At 44.2% G+C, this 25,497-nt stretch overlaps 3 protein-coding genes across 4 annotated transcripts in view; 2 read left to right on the top strand and 1 right to left on the bottom strand.

Moving 5' to 3' along the window:
• LOC124139424 (aquaporin AQPAe.a-like) overlaps positions 1-8,829 on the top strand; it is a 33,939-nt gene extending 25,110 nt beyond the window's left edge. The window contains exons 3-6 of the mRNA XM_046506460.2: positions 2,187-2,397; positions 6,167-6,247; positions 7,618-7,729; positions 8,430-8,829. Of these exons, the coding sequence (XP_046362416.1) occupies positions 2,187-2,397; positions 6,167-6,247; positions 7,618-7,729; positions 8,430-8,515 (490 nt within the window). The 3' untranslated portion in view covers positions 8,516-8,829. The remainder of the gene's footprint in view (positions 1-2,186; positions 2,398-6,166; positions 6,248-7,617; positions 7,730-8,429) is intronic.
• An 8,291-nt stretch (positions 8,830-17,120) lies between these two features.
• Positions 17,121-18,560, bottom strand: LOC124139522 (mucin-4-like). The gene has a single exon (XM_046506646.2). It carries the CDS (start codon positions 18,558-18,560, stop codon positions 17,121-17,123), a length of 1,440 nt encoding a protein of 479 aa, XP_046362602.2.
• A 6,731-nt stretch (positions 18,561-25,291) lies between these two features.
• LOC124139425 (protein tyrosine phosphatase type IVA 2-like) overlaps positions 25,292-25,497 on the top strand; it is a 41,117-nt gene continuing 40,911 nt past the window's right edge. The window contains exon 1 of one of the 2 annotated variants that reach the window (XM_046506461.2): positions 25,292-25,429. The gene's annotated coding sequence lies outside the window, so the exon portion shown is untranslated. The remainder of the gene's footprint in view (positions 25,430-25,497) is intronic. The other variant, XM_046506463.2, reaches the window with a different exon arrangement.

Raw genomic sequence — 25,497 nt, forward strand, 5'->3', positions numbered from 1 at the left:
TGTTCAGTCATTACGTAAAATAACTTAGGGCCGATGTGTTTTGTCCCGGAATAACACGAGTTGGTCACGAATGGGACGAGCCTTGTCTTCCACCACCTAAATAATATTATTTCCTTTGTTAGTCAATTTGAATTTCTATTTGATTTCAACTATCGTGTAAAGGGTATGGTGAGAATGTAAGGGGGCAGTTGGTAAGCTTTTCTGTTAGTCTGCAATCTCGAACCGATCTAGTTTAACAAAGTCAGACCTTTTCAAAACGCACTGTGATGGCATTCCCAAAACACACACACAAAAATATAAATGTCATTTCATTTGGGACGAGAGGGCAAATTTCAAGATTCTTGTAATGGCCGCTTCCACGCTGATGGCAGCGATGTTACCGAGAAAGTAACGAACGCTTCATGTGCTGGGAAGGAGCTTGTCATGGCCAAAGGGAGAAAATTCAATTGATTGTATTCCTTACGGTAAAGTTTGTGGTCAAAGGGAAGTAGTTCCAGCTTGATAAATAGACTGTGCTCCAGTCTGGCTAAAAGCGAACAACTTGCGGCACGTACCAACACTGGAACCAGTTTACAAGGTAGTTTCAAACGGAGTTACGGTCCTTGTAAAGCTCCCTTCGGGCATACTTCTACCCTTGCGGTCGGCAGCCAATATAGTTATGCTAAGTCACCACTGCGCCCGAGTGTGTCCTTCAGGTCAACATGCAAACTTTAGACACTGCGTTGTACTTTATCAAATAGAAGTAACTGTGTTGATAAAGCGACAAAACCCTTTCAATATCCAATAGAAAGTCGATTGTACGATTCCCACTATATCATGAGCATGTGTTTATGAATAACTATCAAATAGTAATGATACAATGAGTTCGCGAAAAGGTGAGCGTATCCTGCTCCACCGGTGGCACCTGTCACAAACACATGCAAAGGCTAGTCAATTGTTCACCCGAAAAAACATGGGAACATACGGTACAAGTCATAATAGGGAATTGCATCGGGCATCATTTTTGTCACTGATGCGTCAAATTTGGAAATGTCCTCCACATGCCTACCATAAAACTTTTTGAAAGCTTTAATGAGGCCGTGAATGTTGTAACCTTGATCAAACAACTTCTGCGCAAGACTCGTATGACGCCTTTTGAAATCTTGGTAGAAAGAGCATGCTCGATTGTATCTCAAAAAAGTTGTGTTAAGAAAATAATCTGTGTGCTATACGCTATCCTAACGTCATTCGACCTTGTAGCAAGGGAGATACCCATAAATTCTCAAGCTCCTTGTCAGTGCGTGAATAATGGCTTAGAGAGTTGAGATAACACTGCATGGAGCTCATACAAGGGACCTTACTCTTACTTATTATTATCATATCACAACACGATTATCTCCCTTAGATGGTTGATGGTGACGGCGTTGATGGTGCGTCTGATGTCTTGTTGTAAATATGATCAATCTTTCAGAATATCATTGTGGCACAGTAAATATCAATGTAACCGATTTACCCAAAAACATTTTGTCATAAATCCATATCACATTACATGTACATCAGATATCCCCCGGGGGCACGGCTGGCCCAGTCGTCTAAGGCGCCGCGATTCGCTGCGCAGAGTTGCGTCCCTTGGGCACGCCAGAAACCTATGAGTGTGGGTTCGAATCCCGGTTCGCCCCGATTATGTTTCTAGGTTTGTCAGCACCATACCCGTGCTCGTGGGTTTCACCGAAGTGGTAAACGTCTGAGACCTGCATCACTTCGGGCTTTCCTCCCACATTAAGCTGACACGCCGTGATATAACTGGAATAATGTTAAAAGCGGCGTTAAACCCAACTCACTCACTCACTCACTTCAGATAGCCCCGTGTTCTCAAAACGTGCAAGAGATTGACAAAAAACTCACTCGTTCAGAACCTCTGTGAATTGCAAGCAGCCTTGTACTAGGCATTGTTAAGGACAGCTCATGACCGAGTCTGGGGCACGTGCTGCAGCAGCAGAGCATATATTCCACGTGCATCAGGCAAGGACTACTCAGACAGTAGTAATACAAACAACAAATGGTTTGTTTTTATAATTTTTTCCACCTGAAAATATTTTGTAATATTTTGAAAGTAGAGATGTGTCATGAGTCGGGAAAAGACCTCGCATACACAGACTTCCTCCTAAACGTTATGTACAGTAAAACGACTGGTACACTATTTTCAGCGTCACACCTGAGCTGCACCGGGGCTACCTGGGTGCTGCGTACGTCAACACCGACCTCGGGATCACGCAGTTCCAGGGGGCGGTCGTGGAGTTCTTTCTGGCCTTCACCCTCATCATGACCATTCACGCCACAATTGACCCCAACAAACCCAACATGGGAAGTCACTCTCTGGCCATAGGTCTGACTGTCGGCATGCTGCACTTCTCAGGGGTAAGGCGACGCTGTTGTTGTGGACATTTCATGAGAGAGTATGGGCCACTATGGGGTGTATGCGTTTAGGGGCGTGCTATGTCACGGGTGCGTTAACAGATAAGTCTAATCATTCTCATATAAATATAGCGTCTGTGGATCATACATGGATTTCACACTATTACCCATGTTGAACATCAAACCCGGACTGACCGCCTCCGTGGTCTTGTGGTAGAGCGTCCGCCCGGAGAGCGGAAGGTCCGGGGTTCGATCCCCGGCCGCGTCATACCAAAATACGTTAAAAGATGGTACTTGTTGTTACTTCTCAGGGGTAAGGCGACACCCTGTCTGGCGCTCGGCATTAAGGGGCTAAAACAAGGACTGGTCGGCTCGGAGTCAGTATACTGTGTCTGAGTGGGGTATTCATGTTAAGCTGCGGCATGGAATCTCAGTGTGCTAGCACTATAAATCGGCATCAGTCTGGACTAGTACAAGCAGCCACACACACACGTGCCTGCACGTCGCTACATAAGTGCAATAATCTTGGACGCGACGTTAAACCCCATTTCACCTCACCTCACCTGTAATTGAGGTCATTACCAAAACCTAATGTTAAATTATTCGTCTTAGAAATCCGTACATAAACACATGGCAAAACCAGATACGACCAGTGTGTCAGGCCTCATGACGAATATGTCCGCTTCTTTGTTGGTAAGCTTTTATTTGATGAGTCCTGGTATCAGTGATGTTGTTTCTTCGTATGTGATATCTTGCACTTATTTGTTAGGTCGCGGCCAGTAGTTGAAAGACGACAAGATGGAAATGTGATCGCATTTCAAATCATAGACTGACGGTGGGACTTATATATCTATGTTCCTAGTATAAACGAATGGTAAGAGAACTGGGTGGTCTGATACTTGATACATGTGGCTGAATGGTCGTCGATATTCTCTCGTGATATTTGACCCTATCAGGTAACAGATACCTCAGTAAGTATGAGAATTTATGGATGAAAAACTTCTTTATTACAATTAAGAGCGACGTAGGTTCTAACACCGTTATCAAGCAAGTGATATACAGAGTATGGTTGACAAGTAAGGTCGTTCTGACATTACCCGTAATGGGATGTCCTAAGATCTTTGCTTAGCGATTGCGAGAACAAAAATCTGATTGCTGTGCTTCTATCTGTGAGCTGGTATCCCCTGTGCCACCTAACTGTGAGCTGTTGTCCTCTGTGCCACCTAACTGTGAGCTTGTATCCCCTGTGTCCCCTAACTGTGAGCTGGTGTCCTCTGTGCCACCTGTCTGTGAGCTGGTATCCTCTGTGCCACCTATATGTGAGCTGGTATCCCCTGTGCCACCTAACTGTGAACTGGTGTCCCCTGTGTCCCCTAACTGTGAGCTGGTGTCCCCTGTGCCACCTAACTGTGAGCTGGTGTCCCCTGTGCCACCTGTCTGTGAGCTGGTGTCCCCTGTGTCACCTAACTGTGAGCTGGTGTCCTCTGTGCCACCTAACTGTGAGCTGGTGTCCTCTGTGCCACCTAACTGTGAGCTGGTATCCCCTGTGCCACCTATATGTGAGCTGGTGTCCTCTGTGCCACCTAACTGTGAGCTTGTGTCCTCTGTGCCACCTAACTGTGAGCTGGTATCCCCTGTGCCACCTAACTGTGAGCTGGTGTCCTCTGTGCCACCTAACTGTGAGCTGGTGTCCTCTGTGCCACCTAACTGTGAGCTGGTATCCCCTGTGCCACCTAACTGTGAGCTGGTGTCCTCTCTGCCACCTATCTGTGAGCTGGTATCCTCTGTACCGCCTGTATGTGAGCTGGTATCCTCTGTACCGCCTGTCTGTGAGCTGGTATCCTCTGTGCCACCTGTCTGTGAGCTGGTATCCTCTGAACCACCTGTCTGTGAGCTGGCATCCTCTGTGCCACCTAACTGTGAGCTGGTATCCTCTGTACCGCCTGTATGTGAGCTGGTATCCTCTGTACCACCTGTCTGTGAGCTGGCATCCTCTGTGCCACCTAACTGTGAGCTGTTGTCCTCTGTGCCACCTAACTGTGAGCTGGTGTCCTCTGTGCCACAAATCTGTGAGCTGGTATCCTCTGTGCCACCTGTCTGTGAGCTGGTATCCTCTGTGCCACCTAACTGTGAGCTGGTGTCCTCTGTGCCACCTACCTGTGAGCTGGTATCCTCTGTACCACCTGTCTGTGAGCTGGTATCCTCTGTACCTCCTATCTGTGAGCTGGTATCCTCTGTGCCACCTAACTCTGAGCTGGTGTCCTCTGTGCCACCTAACTGTGAGCTGGTGTCCTCTTTATCACTTAACTGTCAGCTGGTGTCCTCTGTACCACCTAACTGTGAGCTGGTATCCTCTGTGTCCCCAAACTGTGAGCTGGTATCCTCTGTGCCACCTGACCGTGAGCTGGTGTCCTCTGTGCCACCTAACTGTGTGCTGGTGTCCTCTGTACCACCTAACTGTGAGCTGGTGTCCTCTGTGCCACCTGTCTGTGAGCTGGTGTCCTCTGTGCCACCTAACTGTGAGCTGGTGTCCTCTGTACCACCTAACTGTGAGCTGGTGTCCTCTGTGCCACCTGTCTGTGAGCTGGTATCCTCTGTGCCACCTATCTGTGAGCTGGTATCCTCTGTGCCAACTGTCTGTGAGGTGGTGTCCTCTGTGCCACCTAACTGTGAGCTGGTGTCCTCTGTACCACTTAACTGTGAGCTGGTGTCCTCTGTGTCACCTAACTGTGAGCTGGTGTCCCCTGTGCCACCTAACTTTGAGCTTGTGTCCTCTGTGCCCCCTAACTGTGAGCTTGTATCCTCCTGTGTCCCCTAACTGTGAGCTGGTGTCCTCCTGTGTCCCTTAACTGTGAGATGGTATCCCCTGTGCCACCTAACTGTGAGCTGGTGTCCTCTGTGCCTCCTATATGTGAGCTGGTGTCCTCTGTGCCACCTAACTGTGAGCTGGTATCCTCTGTGCCCCCGAACTGTGAGCTGGTGTCCTCTGTACCACCTAACTGTGAGCTGGTATCCTATGTACCGCCTGTATGTGAGCTGGTATCCTCTGTACCACCTGTCTGTAAGCTGGTATCCTCTGTACCACCTGTCTGTAAGCTGATATCCTCTGTACCACCTGTCTGTGAGCTGGTGTCCTCTGTGCCACCTATCTGTGAGCTGGTATCCTCTGTACCACCTATCTGTGAGCTGGTGTCCTCTGTACCGCCTGTATGTGAGCTGGTATCCTCTGTACCACCTGTCTGTGAGCTGGTATCCTCTGTACCACCTGTCTGTGAGCTGGTATCCTCTGTGCCACCTAACTGTGAGCTGGTATCCCCTGTGCCCCCGAACTGTGAGCTGGTGTCCTCTGTACCACTTAACTGTGAGCTGGTGTCCTCTGTACCACCTAACTGTGAGCTGGTATCCTCTGTGCCCCCTAACTGTGAGCTGGTATCCTCTGTGCCACCTGTCTGTGAGCTGGTGTCCTCTGTGCCACCTAACTGTGAGCTGGTGTCCTCTGTACCACCTAACTGTGAGCTGGTATCCTCTGTGCCACCTATCTGTGAGCTGGTATTCTCTGTGCCAACTGTCTGTGAGCTGGTATCATCTGTGCCACCTAACTGTGAGCTGGTATCCTCTGTACCACCTGTCTGTGAGCTGGTATCCTCTGTACCACCTGTCTGTGAGCTGGTATCCTCTTTACCACCTGTCTGTCATCTGGTTTCCTCTGTGCCACCTAACTGTGAGCTGGTGTCATCTGTGCTTCTAACTGTACCGTATATTTTGTCCCCAGATCTCCTACACCGGAGCCAGCATGAACCCCGCTTGGTCCCTGGGGCCAGCAGTCGCCATCAACTTCTGGAAGGACCACTGGGTATGGTCGCCACATCATCCACACAACACAACACATGTGCATCACATACCCGTGAAGGTCCGGGTTAGAATAGGTCTCCAGTGTCCCACGCTTGCCGTAAATGACGACTAACGGGATCGGGGGGTCAGGCTCGCTGAATTGTTTGAAACATGTCATCGTATCCCAAATGCGTGGATCGATGCTCATGATGTCGATCACTGGATTGTATGGTCCAGACTGGATTATTTACAGACCCCGTCATATAGCTGGAGTTCGGCGTTAAACAACAAACACAGACTACAGCACATGTACATCATCACCTTCCCGAGTCAAGGGAGTTAACTGACTATAAAAGTCCAGTTTCCACCCTTGCCGAACGAGGCTGTAATTCCGGATTTCCGGATGACTAACGAGTCAATGCATAGGCCAAATGGCGTATTGAACTAGACACCCGGTTCGTAAATAAAACAGATTTCAACTGCAGATTTTGGTAGACTGCAGGATTTGCAACTGGGCCAACTGGGCGTCGACAGATATGTTGCAAATTTTTTCATGTTTTTAATCAAGGTGCTCAAGTGATTTGATGCACTTAGATTGGTAATAAAGTTCTTGATAATCGATCAGATCGTCTTGACTGGGCGCCGCCATTTTGTTCGAAGCAAATGCAAGTGATATGAGAGATGGAAACTGATTGGTCAATAGGAAGGACATAGAAGGGACATAACTCGTAATAGCCTCTGTTGGCGCTACGATCGAGCCTGGAAATTCCAGCCCAGTTCGCTAAGGGTGGAGACTCGTCTTAAAAGTCAGTTAACGCCCTTGCCTCGGGAAGATGGTACATCACCACTGCGGCACCTGTTCAACACAGGCTACAGCAAACACAAAAAATACTACAGCACACACGACCACTACAACACACACGTGTACTTAACACACTACAGCACGTATGATATATTATCGAGGTAAGAAGGAATCTGACATGTTTCATGCGACTCTTTTCTTATTTTTCTGCATAAAGTTTCATATTCTATACATTTGATAGTTCAGTAAAGTACGTTTATAACGAACACGCTTATAACGAACTGACGGATATTACGAACTTAATGTTTGGTCCTGGCCATTTGCTGTATAGATTTTGTATATATGCTTATAACGAACTACGGTTATAAGGAACTAAAATCAGTTGTCCATTTGAGTTCGTTATAACCCTAGTTTACTGTAGATGTCAGTGGCCCCTTATATCATGTATCAATCTAGCGATCCGCGAATTAAGATGCTAAGTTGACATATGTTGTGATACTCTTATTTTAACGGACAGTTAGCACACCGCCTAATGGTTTCAGAGATAATTTGATAAACTGTGGACTGACTCGAATAGCAACTATGTGCAGGTATACTGGGCAGGGCCAATACTTGCGGGGACGGTGGCATCTCTCGTTTACAAGTATACCATCAACCCCTATAGAGGTGTACCCACGATGGAAGAAGCCGTGCAAACACTACGTAAGTTGAAACTCAACATCTTAAGCGCATCTATAGCTGAATTATACAATGTTTGTTTGTTTGTTTGTTTGTGTGTTGTTTAACGCCGCACTCAGCAGTATTCCAGCTTTATGACGGCGGTCTGTAAATAATCGAGTCTGGACCAGATAATCCAGTGACTGACATCATGAGCATCGATCCACGCAATTGGGATACAATGACATGCATCAACCAAGTCGGCGAGCATGACCACCCGATCCTGTTAGTCGCCTCTTACGACAAGCATGGGTTGAGTCCTCCTACATATAATACACAATCACCCGATTCTTTCATATTACCATATTTAATCTGTCATGGCTGTCTATGAACGAATCGGGTGACCCATAATTTCTCTTGAGAAGAATATTAACTGGCAAAGCATATCCTAACATTAACGTACAAAAGGTAGGGGATTAACGAGATCCATGTGAATATTATGTTGATTATTATTAGTAGTAGTATTAGTAGTAGTATTAGTGGTAGTAGTAGTAGTAGTAGCAGTAGTAGTAGCAGTAGTAGTAGTTGTAGTAGTAGTAGACATTCATTCATCAATGATAATGATGATTATTGTTCTAATACTTGTAGTAATGATGAGTTATTTCAGTATTTTCTGTCACTAATTCGTTATACATGCAGCTTACACTTATAACTTTTAATTTTTATGTTGTTTCCATCCTTCCAGTTCAAGATCAGTCGTTCATCGTTGTGCCACGAGAATACGTAAAGGTCGAAAAGAAGAACGACGTTAAAGAGTTCACTCAACTGTGACGTCACGTCCTGTTTGTCACATAATGGATGAATTGTGGATTCCACTGAAACTGTCCATTACGTCATCGGCCTGGCATTCTGTAACGGATGAGCGAATCTAAACTCAAATTCTGCGTCACACCAGTAGGTGATGTCTTCAACAACAGAATTCAGCTATATTCCGAAAGAAAAACAATCCTCGATAAGAGTTTTTTTTCTTGGTTTTGGTTTGGTTTGTTGGTTAACGCCGCACTCAGCAATATTCCAGCTATATGACGGCGGTCTGTAAATAATCGAGTCTGGACCAGACAATCCAGTGATTGACAACATGAGCACCGATCCACGCAATTGGGATCGATGACATGCATCAACCAAGTCAGCAAGCCTGACCACCCGATCCTGTTAGTCGCCTCTTACGACAAGCATAGTCGCCTTTTACGGCAAGCATGGGTTGCTGAAGACATATTCTTCCCCGAATCTTCACGGGTCAGTAATGAAGATTTTATGTGCGCTTCATTTAATTATAACGCATTTTTTATGCATTTGTTTTGTCCGACCATGAAACAAATATAGCCAATACAGCCCATGCAAGTCTGTAGTATTTGACAAATCTAGATTACTGCAGTACCAGGAAAGTCTCTGGGCTCATTTTTGTAATATTTCAAAGTGTGTGAGTGAGCTGGGTTTACCACTTCGGTGAAACCCACGAGCACGGGTATGGTGCTGACAAACCTAGAAACATAATCGGGGCGAACCAGGAATCGAACCCATAGATGAAGAGAAAAAATAACATAATAATGAACAAATATATGTCCAATATTGAATATAATTTTGGTTGTTTTGAAATATACTTTTGGGTATTTCATTACGTAAATTGATGCCAAACAGGAGCGTGTCTTGTCCAATTAAGATACACGATCAACTAACTTATTGTTTAAATATTCAATACATTATTTACTTGGTGAAAGCAGTCATTTTATGTTGCGTCGAAAAAGCGTGCTATTTTTGGCATTGAATGTATGTCGTTATACATACACATATAACTCCATTTGATATATTCAGATACTAGGCAGTACAGTGTATTTTGTTCGCTCACAGTTTCCGTAAAGCTTCTAAATAAAAAAAATCGTCGCACAGTACTTTTGTCGGTGTACGATAAAAAAGCGGAGAAATTTACTGTTTTTCAACGCAGAATAAATTCTCGGACAACACTTAGAAGTGTCTTCTTTTTTTTACCGATTTAATATTTGCAGTTAAATTTACACCATCAAATGGGAAATTTAACATTCTCCACCTCTGCGTAATTTTATAGCCAGAGGTGGATCCAGTGCCGCGTGAGCGCAATTCTCGCACAACCTCCGTTTTTGAGGTCTTTTGAAAATATGCGTCAGAAAAAAAACTCGGCATCCAGAGGGCTAACCAAAAGTCTACCCCAGTTTTGCACTTAATATATTTAACCGCAAAAGAAACGCAAGTCAAGGTTTTGGTTTGTGAAATGCACAAAATATTAATTTATGAAAAGAAATTTATACAAACGTAAAGACACGCATTAAAGAAACCCAGTTCACTATTTACATCATTCATTATGAGCACGTCGCAGGAACGCAGTCGTTTCGTTTTGTTTGACTTTTTTTGCACTTGCAGCGAAAATCACATGCAAAAATGCCTCCATTTCCCCCCTTGCCAATCCTTTATAAGCCACTATATAAAAAACAAACACATTTCACACTCGACTTTGAGAAAGGATAGGAAACACGGTTGCCATTGGGATGCTACAGGCCGGATCAACGTCAACTGCAGTGGCGAGGCACTTTGGATGTCACGTGTCTACCATCACCAGTCTGGTCACAAGGCATCAACAAACAGGCAGTGTCCAAGACCGGCCTCGTTCTGAACTTCCGAGGGCCACTGATCCAGCGTGGCACCGCTACATCCGAGTGACACATCTGCGTGACCGACTGCGACGATAAACACTGCCAGCTGCAACCATTCAAGGTCCACGTCATGACGTGTCAGCCGTCTAATAGCGACGGGAATCAGACGTCGTCCTCCTTTCGTCGGGCCCATACTGACTCAACGTCACCGCCAATAACATCTGCAGTGGGCCCATCAGTACCTGCGTTGGCGACGTCAACAGTGGCAACAAGTTGTCTTCTCAAACGAATCAAGGTTCAACCGATGGTCGATTGTGGAGACGACGTAATGAGCGTAATGCTAACATCTGTGTCTTACAGGCCGACCGGTGGGGAGGAGGCTTCATCACAGGACCCCCCTACATCTACACGTGACTGCTGTCGTGTACAGGGATGATGTTCTTCGTAATCACGTCAGACCATTCTTCCTGGGCCCTCAACTCGGGTCTCTATGGACTTCCTCCGAGTGAATAACATTCCTGTGATGCCATGTCCGTCTTTGTCACCAGACATGGCGCCGATTGAGCATGTCTGGGACGAGATTGGGAGACGTCTTCAGGCTGCAAGGCAGCCACATTCACTTCAGGAACTGGAAGTCTTTTTGGAGCGGGAATGGAATGGGGTTCCCTCAATCCATCTTCCAAAGACTTGTCAATTCAATGAAACGGCGATGTGCGACCTGTATCGCAGCTAACGGAGGCTATTGACACTTGTCATGTTTCTGTTTTCGGGATGATTTTTCAATAATCACGGATGGTGATCATCAAACAATCAACGCCCATTTGTTATCATTTCTTAGTATTATCTACATATCCTCTATGGTCTTAACGTCATCCGCATTAAGGGTACAACTTGCGTTTCTTTTGCGGTTGAGTATACCTACAAACCTGTTAAGGGTAGGTTATACATCCTTTGTAGTTAGCCAGACCGAACATATGAAGAACTCACTTATCAACGTATCATATATGTGTTTAGTTCCACATGTGGTTTTACGCCGCTTTTAGCGATCTTCCAGTGGTATGGGGGTGGTCGTGTAGCCTAGTGGTTAAAGAGTTCGTTTGTCACGCCGAAGACCCGGGTTCGATTCCCCACATTGATACAATATGTGAAGCCCGCTTCTGATGTTCCCCGCCGTAATATTGATAAAAAGCGGCGTAAAACCATACAAAGCCGAGCCTTCGTCGTGACAGGCGAACGCTTTAACTAAATGGCTACCCCACCAAATGGCTTCGTCACGCCGAAGACCCTGGTTCGATTAACGACATGGGTACAATGTGTGAATCCCATTTCTGGTGCCCCCTGCCGTGATAGTGCTGGAATATTTACAAAGCGGCGTAAAACCATACACACTCACTCACGCCAACATATTACAACAGCTTCTGTACAAATACTACACATAACAAGCTGACAGATACCGTCAATCTTTTAATAAACACCCGCCTTGATCAATCGCCTACCTAGAATTAAGGCCTGGTCAAATTTTAGACGGAAAAAGAGACATCTGAAACAATACCTAAATAACTTGATGCAAACACCTCTCTTTAAAACTCATGTCCTGTAAACCCCGTGTCAAATGTCCTTCCAAAATACACCGCGAGGGAGAAGATAAAAAAAAAGCATATCAGGAAAAAAAGGTCAGATATAATTTTCATGTCAAAACATGACATTAGATAAAGGAAATGACATTACAATGACGTCTCTCCACTGTCTGACACCACAGTGACCTCCAGCACCTGCCCAACGTTGACGATGCAGGCGATGTGCATGGGTAAAGATATGTCCACGATAGGGTCGACGTCATCGGATGTGACGTGCTCAAGGCGACGTCGGACTGTCCCGTCACTGTTGGGCCCTTCCTCTCATTCCTATCGTTGCCACTCGTGAAGATCCGGGGTAGAATAGGTCTTCAGCAACCCATTCTTGCCGTAAATAGGCGACTATGCTTGTCGTAAGAAGCGACTAACCTGATCGGGGTGGTCAGGCTTGCTGACTTGGTTTGATGCATGGCATCACATCCCAAATAGGTGGACCTATGCTCATGATGTCAATCACTGGATTTATCTGGTCCAGACTGGATTATTTACAGACCGCCGTCAAGTAGCTGGAATATTGCTGCGTGCGGCGTTAAACAACAAACAAACAAACATTCCTATCGTTGCATTAGCAATCTCTCTTGTAGTCCTGAAGCGATTCCTAAGATGGCTGACGACAATGTACTGGTTTTGTCTTTGTGACGTCACACGAGGCGCTCCCGGACGTGGATAGTCTAGAACACTTCCTGTCGGCCTATGACGTTCGAACCTAACCATCGGAGCTATGCAGCTGTTAACAATGTCTTTTCAACCTATTATAGATTTTGCAAAAGTAAAAGCTGTAAAACATACTTAGTGACAAAAAAAAACTATTATGCGTTTTAATGCCTCTCAGTATATAACCAAACAAACATAATTCAAAGGATTTACGGTACCCTTATACGGATCATGCACAAAAAAACACTACCGACGATTCCACCATACAGACACGCGTTCTGCTGTTCATCTCAGCCAATCATAAAAAGTGCACTTCGTTTAAGATTCATAGTGAGTGAGTGAATATGGTTTTACGCCGCTTTTAGCAATATTCCAGGAATATCACGGCGGGGGACACCAGAAATGGGCTTCACACATTGTACCCATGTCGGGAATCGAACCCGGGTCTTCGGCGTGACGAGCGAACGCTTTAACCACTAGGCTACCCGACCGCCTTAAGATCCATATACACAACTAGTTCACGATGTATGCAACCGTGGGGATATCGGGTTAGATTAGGTCCCCAGCTAACCAAACTTCTCGTCATGGGATCGGGTGGTCAGGTTCGATTTGTTATCATACCTACACGGCGTTGCCCATCAATCACACGTTTACCTGGTCCAGACTCAATGATTTATAGGCCGCCGTCGTATAGCTGGAATATTGCTGAATGCGGCTTTAAACAATCAAACAATCAATTTGTGTGACAAGATAATGTGGAATAATCAAATAGGCACATTTTCTCATCGCCAAAAGAAACGGGAACCATAGAAATATATAGAGAAGTATGTACATTAAGAATAGATGTTTCCAATGTGTACTAATAAAAGACCAAACTAAAAAATCATTTAAGTGTTATCAGGATATGCTGCACGTGATTTCCAAACTTTACACGCTTACAATGCACGAGACAAATTATGCATCTCGAGTCATGGATCTATGACGTCACATATGATAGGTTCATGAGCATCGGTGAACACAACATACCAGGTTCGTTCGAAGTAATCTAATATATAACGAATGAGAGTAAGTCTTCATATACTGACCAACAAGTATGGTATTCGCGTTTCTTTTTGACGGTGAGTATAAAATATGCTTCAAACAGGCGTACGATGATTTATATGTCAGGTGAAATATACTCTGCAAAAAAAGAAACGCAAAACGATTTTAGATGTACGTGTTATATATCATATACATAATCACCACATGGCACACATGGAACAGTTTTCAAGGTGATGGTCATCTGTCTTGTGTGGCCACCATTAAAGTCCAAAAACTGACTGGCATCGTCGTCCCATGGAAGCAATCAGACCCCGAATTGTGGCCCGAGGAATTTTCACCCACGCTGCCTGCAGCACTTGCCAACTGTGCCAACTGTCGGAGGTTCTGTGGTTGTTGCTGACGTGCTTGTAGTCGTTGATCCCGTGCATGTCATAATGTTCGATTTAGTTTAAATCTGGAGACCTGGAGGGCCATGGCAGGACCTGGATGTTGTGATCCCTGAAAAAAGCTGTTGACAGTCTTGCCGTTTGCGGTCGGGCGTTGTCTTGTTGGAAAATGTCGTTCGCTTGTTACATAATGGGAAGGAGGCCGAAGAATCTCATTCGTGTAACGTTGTGTCGTTAAATTCACCTGAACTTGCACCGACTGTTCTACCAGTGTAGGAGATGGCTGCTCATATCACACTACCAGGCTCTCACGTGGTTGACGATATGACGATATATACACCACGAATTATTAATTAGTAATATAGGCCATCATATAATACGTTATTTATCGAGCCAGACGAACGACACACTGCTTGCATGATTATCCGTACCGGCGCAATCGATAAACATTTATACATTGCGACAATCTATACTTGATCAGGTACACTAATAGTCTATCCCCCAGACCCTAGAGTATCCATAAAAAGAGGAATCCAAGTAAAGTCTAGATTGCCTAAACTCTAAGCCCTGAAATAACGCATTGGTCTTGGCTTCATTAGGATTTATTTCTATATTTTGTTTATATACACCTTTATATGAGATAACCCAATATAGATACTGTCCGAAGCCCGTTTCCCGTGTTCTTCGTCGTGATATTCCTGGAAAAGCGGCTTAAAACCATACTCACTCAGTTTCACTAGCTGTATCCATGCCTGGAGTGTGCATCAAGGATGAGTGTTACTAACTCAAAGATCGTAAGGAAATGTTTAACTATAGTATATATGTAGCTTGTAAAGATATTCCAACGTAATCGTATCTAAAAGACGGACACTAAGGTTAATTTCGATGACCATGATTAATTTGAAGTGTGCAATGTGTGTTGCTGCTTCAATTATTATTCATTATTCAATAGCTTGAATTTCATTTTCTGGGCACGTTTTAATCGTTGTTTGTGTTTTTTTTAAATCGAACAATCCAAAAAATCCCTTCGCTGCTTAAACCAAGGGAAGTAACTCCGTTATGCCTAAACTACATCCATGGGTGCTCTTTATTGGTTCTGTTTGTTGGATGTTGGACTCCCAAGAATCGCTTCCGATATATTTACTTCAAGCCTCTGTGACATTGAAACCAATTTTATTTCAAGCTTCCTTCATTTTATAAAAACAAAGAACATTAAAACCACGATCTAAAACTACATTTACAGGAAATATAAACTGGATGACATTTGTTTTGAAAGCGGAAAGGTCTACTTATTAGCCACTTGTAAATTTGAAAAATTGCAATCTGAAAGTAGTAGGTTTATTTTGTAAAAAACACACAATATTTTAAATAAAGCAGTAGTAAGAATTTTTGAGACCGATACATCAATAGTGTACCATTAATTTGAAGATTACTCGATTCTGAAAGGTCAATTTGAGGTTATCAAATCACAATGCACAGATTACAAAATGCAAAGTTGCGGTTACTACGATATTGAAGGATGTGTGACAATACATGCTGCGCAGAAAACGCAAAAATCTGCTAAGATAATGTATTTCAAGTTTGGGGGACAAGATAGAGCTGGAGCTCTACATTGAAAACACAGTATGTTTTTTTCATCTACGACCATTTGACGAAATGTACATTGAGTGTGGACATTATTCATCAAGGGCATTCCATATCACCTGCTTCGTGTTGTACAAAATGTTTCATATATATGTAGCGGCCATAAAATTTCCGAGTCCCGTGATGGGATTCGAACCATGGACCTTCTGATCAGAGGTCGGACACCTTGTCCACATGACCAAAGAGGTTAACCCCGTCAGCAAGCTGACAAAGTAAGGATGCCATCTGGGACTCCACGCCCTGCTACATACTCCCCCGTCAACAGAAGGCACGTCCCGGCCCGCATAGTGGGGTACTGAGGCTTATTTTGCTCAAAATTAATATGAGCGTGCACAGCCCCACTCTGGGCGCCAATGTAGCGGCCATAAAATTTCCGAGTCCCGTGATGGGATTCGAACCACGGACCTTCTGATCAGAGGCCGGGCGCCTTGTCCTCATGACCAAAGAGGTTAACCCCGTCAGCAAGCTGACAAGGTAAGGGTGTTATCTGTGGGATGACTCCACGCCCTGCTACATATATTTATGTGTTGTATAGTAGTACACACTGATTCATACACGTGGACTGGGCAGGGCGTGGCGGGGTTGGGACCGGGTAAGCGGAACAGCTTCAGTATGGTATTTGTAACAGCTCACCCGTTTCGGGAATCTGACAGCTTACATACCAGGTATGCATAGAAAGGGGCGTCGCCAGGATAATTAAAAGTTGCCGTGTAGACAGTACCATTGAACAATGTGTTGTGTTACATCATCAGCGGGACTACCGGACCGTCTGTGATCGTTGTAAGTACGTATATAAGTATATATAAATATGTAGGTATAACTAGACTGAGGGGGGTATATGGAGTATTTGTAAATATAAGCGTGAACGTCATTTCAAAACACAATGGGTTATAACACAAGTATTGTATCATAAAATAGCAGTATAATAATACGTTTTCTACGAGTCTGAATGTGTTAATTGTTTTTTATTGTCGAATACATTGTATAGGATTAATGGGTTATGAAAATTGATATTTCATCTTCAGCTACGAATCAATGTGGTCTCTCACTTTGTTCGTCATATATTTGTTGTGTTCGTCTTCTCAGTACCCAAAGACATCGGCATAGTCACGATATGTAAGTTATTTATAGAGGTTATCTATATTTTCTCGTCAAATGACATGTTTATCTCGTCGAGTGATTTATAATCTTTTGAATAAAAAAAGGTGATCAAGAAAAATATTGAAGGTATAAAATATGATGTGAAGTGAAAGAGAAGCACTTAAAGCAGGAAGGTTGAAGAATTAAAAGTTATGAGGGGAAACTTTGGTGGGTGAGGAGACATTCGTGGGGTGGTTAGATGAGTAGAGGTGGGCCGGGCTGATTATGTCGCTGGGGCTGGGGGTGAAATTAATTAGGTGGACAGCTGGTGATGGACGCTTATGTGGGATGGGAGTGGAACTGCAGTGAGTGGGGTGAGGGTGGGGGTGAGGGTGACGAAGTGGACAGGTGGTGTTGCACACTTGGGTGGGATGGGCGTGTGACTGCAGTGAGTTGGGGTGGGGTGAGGGTGACGGAGTGGACAGGTGGTGTTGCACACTTGGGTGGGATGGGCGTGTGACTGCAGTGAGTTGGGGTGGGGTGAGGGTGACGGAGTGGACAGGTGGTGTTGCACACTTGGGTGGGATGGGCGTGTGACTGCAGTGAGTTGGGGTGGGGTGAGGGTGACGGAGTGGACAGGTGGTGTTGCACACATGGGTGGGATGGGCGTGTGACTGCAGTGAGTTGGGGTGGGGTGAGGGTGACGGAGTGGACAGGTGGTGTTGCACACATGGGTGGAATGGGGTGGGACTGCAGTGAGTGGGGGTGGAGGTGGGGTGAGGATGACGGAGTAGGAGTAGACAGGTAGTGCACACTTAGGTGGGATGGGCGTGGGACTGCAGTGTGTGAGGTTGGTCGCTGGAACTGATGTGAAGGTGACGGAGTGGCCAGGTGATGCTGCACGCTTAGGTGGGATGGGCGTGGGACTGCAGTGTGTGAGGTTTGTCGCTGGAACTGATGTGAAGGTGACGGAGTGGCCAGGTGATGCTGCACGCTTAGGTAGGATGGGCGTGGGACTGCAGTGTGTGAGGTTGGTCGCTGGAACTGATGTGAAGGTGACGGAGTGGCCAGGTGATGCTGCACGCTTAGGTGGGATGGGCGTGGGACTGCAGTGTGTGAGGTTGGTCGCTGGAACTGATGTGAAGGTGACGGAGTGGCCAGGTGATGCTGCACGCTTAGGTGGGATGGGCGTGGGACTGCAGTGTGTGAGGTTGGTCGCTGGAACTGATGTGAAGGTGACGGAGTGGCCAGGTGATGCTGCACTTAGGTGGGATGGGCGTGGGACTGCAGAGTGTGAGGTTGGTCGCTGGAACTGATGTGAAGGTGACGGAGTGGCCAGGTGATGCTGCACGCTTAGGTGGGATGGGATGGGACTGCAGTGTGTGAGGTTGGTCGCTGGAACTGATGTGAAGGTGACGGAGTGGCCAGGTGATGCTGCACACTTAGGTAGGATGGGCGTGGGACTGCAGTGTGTGAGGTTGGTCGCTGGAACTGATGTGAAGGTGACGGAGTGGCCAGGTAATGCTGCACGCTTAGGTTGGGATGGGGTGGGACTGCAGTGTGTGAGGTTGGTCGCTGGAACTGATGTGAAGGTGACGGAGTGGCCAGGTGATGCTGCACACTTAGGTGGGATGGGCGTGGGACTGCAGTGTGTGAGGTTGGTCGCTGGAACTGATGTGAAGGTGACGGAGTGGCCAGGTGATGCTGCACGCTTAGGTGGGATGGGCGTGGGACTGCAGTGAGTGGAGTGCATGCTACAAGGGGAACTGTCATTTCTTTTATTTGTTTTATGTGACATCGTGTTGATAACTGCCAAAAATGTTTGCAGTTGTGAAGGCTACAGAGGTTTTGCAATGGCCCATGGGGACTCAGAGTGCCCTTTCATTTTTGAATACGATACAACGTAAAAACCAGATGAAAAAATGTACCAATTTTACCAGATTAATTACAGGTTGCCGTCGCACAGGTAGAATGTTGCGTTAAACAACAAACATAGACACTCATAAACCTTGTGTCAACTGAAATGTTCAAAACGGCGTTAAACACAGCTCACTCACTCATCAATTAGCGACTTATGCCCCTAACGTGACTCTCTCTCTCATGCATGGTTTGTATGTAACATCCTAACGTGTTGAAAGGCTCGCATTGTACACATGCACAGTAACGTTTAACATTTGAGACATTACATGAGATAGGAAAGGACTTGCTACTGCTTGTTGATGTGGAGGTTATCAAGTTTGCTATGTAAAAATACCCTGGTTGTCATTCAGTACAGTATCTCGCGTCATACATCATACATACATCTTCAAGACCCGTGAAGATCCGGGTCACAATAGGTCTTCAGCAACCCATGCTTGCCATAAAAGGCAACTATGCTTGTCGTAAGAGGCGACCAACGAGATCGGGTGATCAGGTTCGCTGACATGGTCGATGCATATCATCGTATCCCAATTGCGTGGATCGATGCTCATGATGTCATGGATTTTCTGGTCCAGACTCGATTATTACCGCCGTCATATAGCTGGAATATTGCTGAGTGCGGCGTTAAACAACATGAAACAAACAAACGAAACAACATACCTCTTCAAACTCTCAAGAAGTCTAGTTGTAAGTACTTGCATTTCTAAATATTTCTAAACTGCACCTGGTGCTTCTACACCAAACTGTGTCAACGCCCTGTGTCAAACGAAATGTTCAAAGCGGGGTTGAACACAACTCACTTACTCATCAACTAGCTCTCTCTCTCTCTCTCTCTCTCTCTCTCTCTCTCTCTCTCTCTCTCTCTCTCTCTCTCTCTCTCTCATAATCAGATTTTAGATCTTTTTGATCTCGACAAACACAACCCAGACCTCCCGCACTCTCAGTTGACTTTTCATGTCATGTGAATGTTGGTAAGCCTATATATAGCAGTATTCTTCTATACCTACATGCCTATATATAGCCTTGAGACTCACGAAGCGCCCGACCCGTGGTTCATGCATGCGGAGCTGAATGAAAAGTCTCCATGTATGTAAGACATAACTGGGTCAGGTGTCACGTGAGACATGAATGAATCCACGCCATGTACCTATCAATGACATCAAACAATCAGAAGTTTAAATAGACAGACCTGACGCTGTCACGTTTATCCGAAAGGACAAAGCCAAATGCGTATTTCTGTGGGAATACATACAAAACGATATATGTGTACATAAATATAAACAATAAGTACAGCAATCGTATACGACGAAAATCAGAGTGGGATTTGTTCAAAATGTCACTCTTTAAAACAAATATCTTATTGTCAAGTTAAGTGCCAAATTACGCTCTATACAAAATTGTGTTGGGAACTGTATATACAAAAAGCAATGTACAAAGTTCCTGGTGTATACACATCGAAAAGCCATCCGGTCCAACTTAGAACACCTAAAAATAGGAAAAAACGAACTGCCAGCCAAATGAACTTCAGCCCTGTTCCATATAACGACTGTTGCCCGGATATATAGTAACTTATCTACCTATTCATTGCGATAGACCTGTATACGATACTCGTAAACTTAGGTCGCATTGTAAAACGGGACCCAGGAATATCGATAACGGTGTATGAGTATTTTTCTTGCAAAAAAAAAGTAATTATATAAAATATTTCCAGATCCCTATTTACAAAATGGGGAAAAAACGTGGCATGAGCATTATTATCCTAATTTATTCAATTTGATTCATAACTGAAACAACTGTTCGGTCTTCACTGAAGCATACAACGTCAATTACGAAGGAGATAACACATTGTGATTTGAATGTACAGCTAGGTTGTTTACTCAATTTGATTTATAACTGAAACAACTGATCGGTCTTCACTGAAGCATACAACGTCAATTACGAAGGAGATAACACATTGTGATTTGAATGTAGAGCTAGGTTGCATAGATATACAACTCTATCGCGTTCGGTTTCCATTGAAATTTACGGGTATTAGATCAACGTTCCAAACCTCTAAAGTGAAGACACGGTATTTTTTCTCCATTCTACCATGACAAAAGGACAAAACAAACGCGAACTATTCAGTACGCGAATAGTGATATGGCGTCGGCTGAACCTAATACTTTCCGCGGTTGAAAGGGCGATTTCAGGGATCAGTGAAGATCGGTCTAATCTGCATACAAGTTTACTTTATGTAGGCAAACCATACTGGTCACATATTACGTGTATATTATGGTTCAGATAACCTGTAAGCATGATTCAAGCTGACATCGACCCGTGAAGATCCGGGGTAGAATAGGTCTCCAGCAACCCATGCTTGCCGTAAAAGACGACTATGCTTGTCGTAAGAGGCGACTAACGGGATCGGGTGGTCAGGCTCGCTGACTTGGTTGATGCATGTCATCGATCCCAATTGCGTGGATCGATGCTCATGATGTCAATCACTGGATTGTCTGGTCCAGACTCGATTATTTTACAGACCGCCGTCATATAGCTGGAATATTGCCGAGTGTGGCTTTAAACAACAAACAAACAGTGAGAAAACCCCGCATATTCCATGAGATTATGCGATAACAGTTATGGCGTATTGTTCTCGAAGTATCTATTGCCTCATCCTCAGAAGATGTTTTGTTTGTTTGTTGTTTAACACTGCACTCAGCAATATTCCAGCTGTACGACTCCGGTCTGTAAATAATCGAGTCTGGACCAGACAATCTAGTAACTAACATCATGAGCATCGATCTACGTAAGTGAGATACGACGACATGCACCAATCAAGTCGGCGTCTCTTACGACAAGCATGGATTGCTGAAAGCTAATTCTAACCTGGAGTAATACTATCTGTTTTTATAAGTTAATGCCCTGTATTTTTTACAGAGGCTACCTTGACAATGTATTTATCATCGTGGATTGACGTCAATGTATCTCTGTCAGCATGGTAAAGTTACGAGATGGTTTGTATCATGCTATGTATGGATATATACCGTAGTTTGATGATACATGTATGTATAGCATGCTGTATATGGATATATACCGTAGCTTGATGATACATGTATGTATAGCATGCTATATGTGGATATAAACCGTTGCTTCATGATACATATATATATAGCATGCTGTATATGGATATATACCTGGCTTGATGACACGTGTATGTATAGCAAGTGTACATGGATATATACCGTAGCTTCGTGATACATGTATGTATATTGCATGCTGTATATGGATATATACCGTAGCTTGGTGATACAAGTATGGTTGATTTGTTTGTTTGTTGTTTAACGCCGCACACAGCAATATTCCAGCTATATGACGGCGGTCTGTAAATAATCGATTCTGGACCAGACAATCCAGTGATTAATATCATGAGCATCGATCCACGCAACTGGGATCGATGACATGCATCAACCAAGTCAGCGAGTCTGACCACCCGATCCCGTTAGTCGCCTTTTACGGCAAGCATGGGTTGCTGAAGACCTATTCTACCCTGGATCTTCACGGGTCGATACAATACAAGTATGTATAACATGATATATATATATATATATATATATATATATATATATATATATATATATATATATATAATGGTGTTTTCAAACAGATATCCCGTCCGCACTGGGCAAGTTGTTAAGTCGCAAGTGATATCGTAGGAGGAGGTATCGAATCGCTCTTATTTAGGTACAGCTAGCCTTCTAGAAACTGTTACCTCGCGAAGCGGCTCCATGGGGTTGTGAGTCCCGGAATTGAATCAGCAATCAGCAAACTGTGAATAAGCTTCTCACAGTGGAGCTCTCTCTATATCAGGAGGGTACGAAGGTGTCAAGCACTGGCACGGAGCTTGGGCTGTAAACAGCTAAGGGGTCAGTCTATTGGTTAACCATGATAAGTTGAACCTACTCACAAAACGGATTTCAGACAAGTAGACGGTGCACAGAAGTTAGGTAAACATATTTGGTTTGTTACAGGTAGAGAGGGTGTACGCATGTTATACACGTGCAGGTCATGACGAAATTGATTACGCTCCCGTGGACACACGTGATGCTCATAAGACTATTGAACTCACCACTAGAACTCGTTGTTAGCCGAGACTGGACACGCACATGCATATCCATCGTACTACTTGACGCGGACCGCCCGCTAACCCTTTCTTCACAATGGTACGAGCCCGTGAGCGGACCATATATACATAGTCATACGGGGTTAATTGTCTAGTCACAGCTTTCCTTATCCTGGCTTACCAGTGATTAACTGCCACCAACAATCATCCGAAATAAACTTACAATATATGTCTGCCACATAACAATACATGTGTGTATATCATGCTACTTTGATAATACTTGTTGTTCGTTGTCTAACGCAACACTCAGCAATATTCCAGCTATATGACGGCGGTCTGTAAATAATCGAGTCTGGACCAGACAATCCAGTGATTGACATCACGAGCAACGATCTACGCAGTTGAGATACGGTGACATGCATCAACCAAGTCAGCGAGCCTGACCATCCGAACCCGTTAGTCGTCTCATGGTTGCTGAAGACCTATTCTATCCCGGATCTTCACGGGTAGATAATACATCCATATATATGATGCTATATATGGATGAATGTACGGCAGCTTGATGCTAAATTTCATTACTTAGTCAATTAACATTGAAAGTGGTTTGGAAGAGAAAGATTGTGAAGATCAGAAAGAAAATACATACAAATAAGAACATTTTTCTTTCATTTAAGATAACTGTGTCACTGAGGTCACGTGATTTAATAAACACGTTACTTGACAAAGTCCAAATATTATGGAAGCATATTAGTGCTACAGTCTAAAATTCTTTTTATCATCTACGCAGATAAAACTTCCATGTATGTAGATGACACTTACATCAACCTATATACGTTCATCTACGTAAAAAATACTTTCATCTCCATATGTGATGTTATATAATCGCACGTAACGTTACTCAGACAGTGATTTTGTCTTGTGAAGTTGCGATTCTAGTTGGATACTAGTTTATACAAACATTAATATTTAAATAAAGGTGTTTACTTAATTACTGTCAATTTAATTAAATGTTTGGGAGCATGTTGGTTGTTTATCATCATTTTTCCTTCTCCGTATTTATATGTTATTTATGTTAACATACTTGTCACGGAGGTTCGATATCTCTACATCGGCTTATATAAATCACCGCACCACGATCTACACACATCATAAACGCCCTATAAATCAGTTTGAAACTAACAGGGTAACCCCCGCCCAGTGACTAAACCCATAACAACCAATCACACATACCTGACCAGGTGACCCCACGGCGATCCACGGGTCGTGTGTTCGAACCCAAGGTTCGCCCTGGCTACGATCATTGGTTTTATATTCGTTTGTTTTTGTTGTTGTTTAACGCCGCATTCAGCAATATTCCAGCTATATGACGGCGATCTGTAAATAATCGAGTAAGGACCAGACAATCCAGTGATTGACATCATGAGCATCGATCCACGCAATTGGGATACGATGACATGTTTATCAACCAAGTCAGCGAGCCTGATCACCCGATCCCGTTAGTCGCCTCTTACGACAAGCATAGTCGCCTATTTACTGCATGGGTTGCAGAAGACCTATTCTAACCCGGATCTTCGGGTAGGTTTTATATTCGTACAGGTTAGGGGCACGGGTGGCCCAGTCGACTAAGGCGCCGCGATTCGCTGTGTAGAGTTGCGTCCCTTAGGCACGCCAGAAACTTATGATTGTGGGTTCGAATCCCGGTTCGGCCCGATTATGTTTCTAGGTTTGTCAGCACCATACCCGTGCTCGTGGGTTTCACCGAAGTGGTAAACGTCTGAGACCTGCATCACTTCGGGCTTTCCTCCCACATTAAGCTGACACGCCGCGATATAACTGGAATAATGTTAAAAGCGGCGTTAAACCAAACTCGCGCGTCGTTCTTAAAGCCGCAAACGTATACAACGTGTATCACGTTGGGCTTTTCTTTCACGGTGATAAGCTAACATATATCATGTGATATAAATAAGTGTTGTTCAAAGCGACGTTTCCCCAACTCACTCACTCAAAATAAATTAAACTATGATACATAAAAGGTCAATAAATTGCGCAATTCCTAGCTGTCTCTTGGAGATTTATAGTATTCGTGTTTCCCCTTATTTTCTCTTATCGTTTGGTTATTTATTAAAAAAAAGTTTTGAATCAAAATAGAAAACGTTTCTATAATAAGTCGCAGAACCTAGACCGACAGAACAAAGATCGATTGTATATTTCAGTTTGCTTTGAAATGTCAATCATGATGACATCTCGAGCAATCAGCTGATGAACGTCATTGTATGAATAGGGAGCTTTAGTCACGTTTCCCCATCAATAACTATTAGTCAATGTATGAACCGAGAATTAACAATTATATATAACATCAGGGACGACATAAGCTAACCAGATGCCAGATGCTCCTATCAAAGATTTCAGTTGTTGTTTTTTTCGTGTTGAAATCTGACAGCTCTCCCACGTGAGATAGTTGTATGACATTCCTAAACTTGTGACGTCACAATCACGAGCGGCCATTTTGGCGAAACAGGAACACCGACCATACGTTTGTGTGGAGTCTCGCTGATACAGCGAGTTTAACAAAACTGCAACGATCAATGTGCAGAAACATCGTGGTAAGTCAGTTACGATCACCCCTAAAAGTAATTGTTCTTTATTATGTAAAGATACGAAATACAGTAGT

Source organism: Haliotis rufescens, unplaced genomic scaffold (genome assembly GCF_023055435.1).
Source record: "Haliotis rufescens isolate VD_foot unplaced genomic scaffold, xgHalRufe1.0.p SCAF_1, whole genome shotgun sequence".
NCBI classification, from domain to species: domain Eukaryota; kingdom Metazoa; phylum Mollusca; class Gastropoda; order Lepetellida; family Haliotidae; genus Haliotis; species Haliotis rufescens.

What these genes read in the sequence shown, in the direction of transcription:
- LOC124139522 (XM_046506646.2), bottom strand. Translation starts at nt 18,560, where the DNA reads ATGCACTCCACTCACTGCAGTCCCACGCCCATCCCACCTAAGCGTGCA.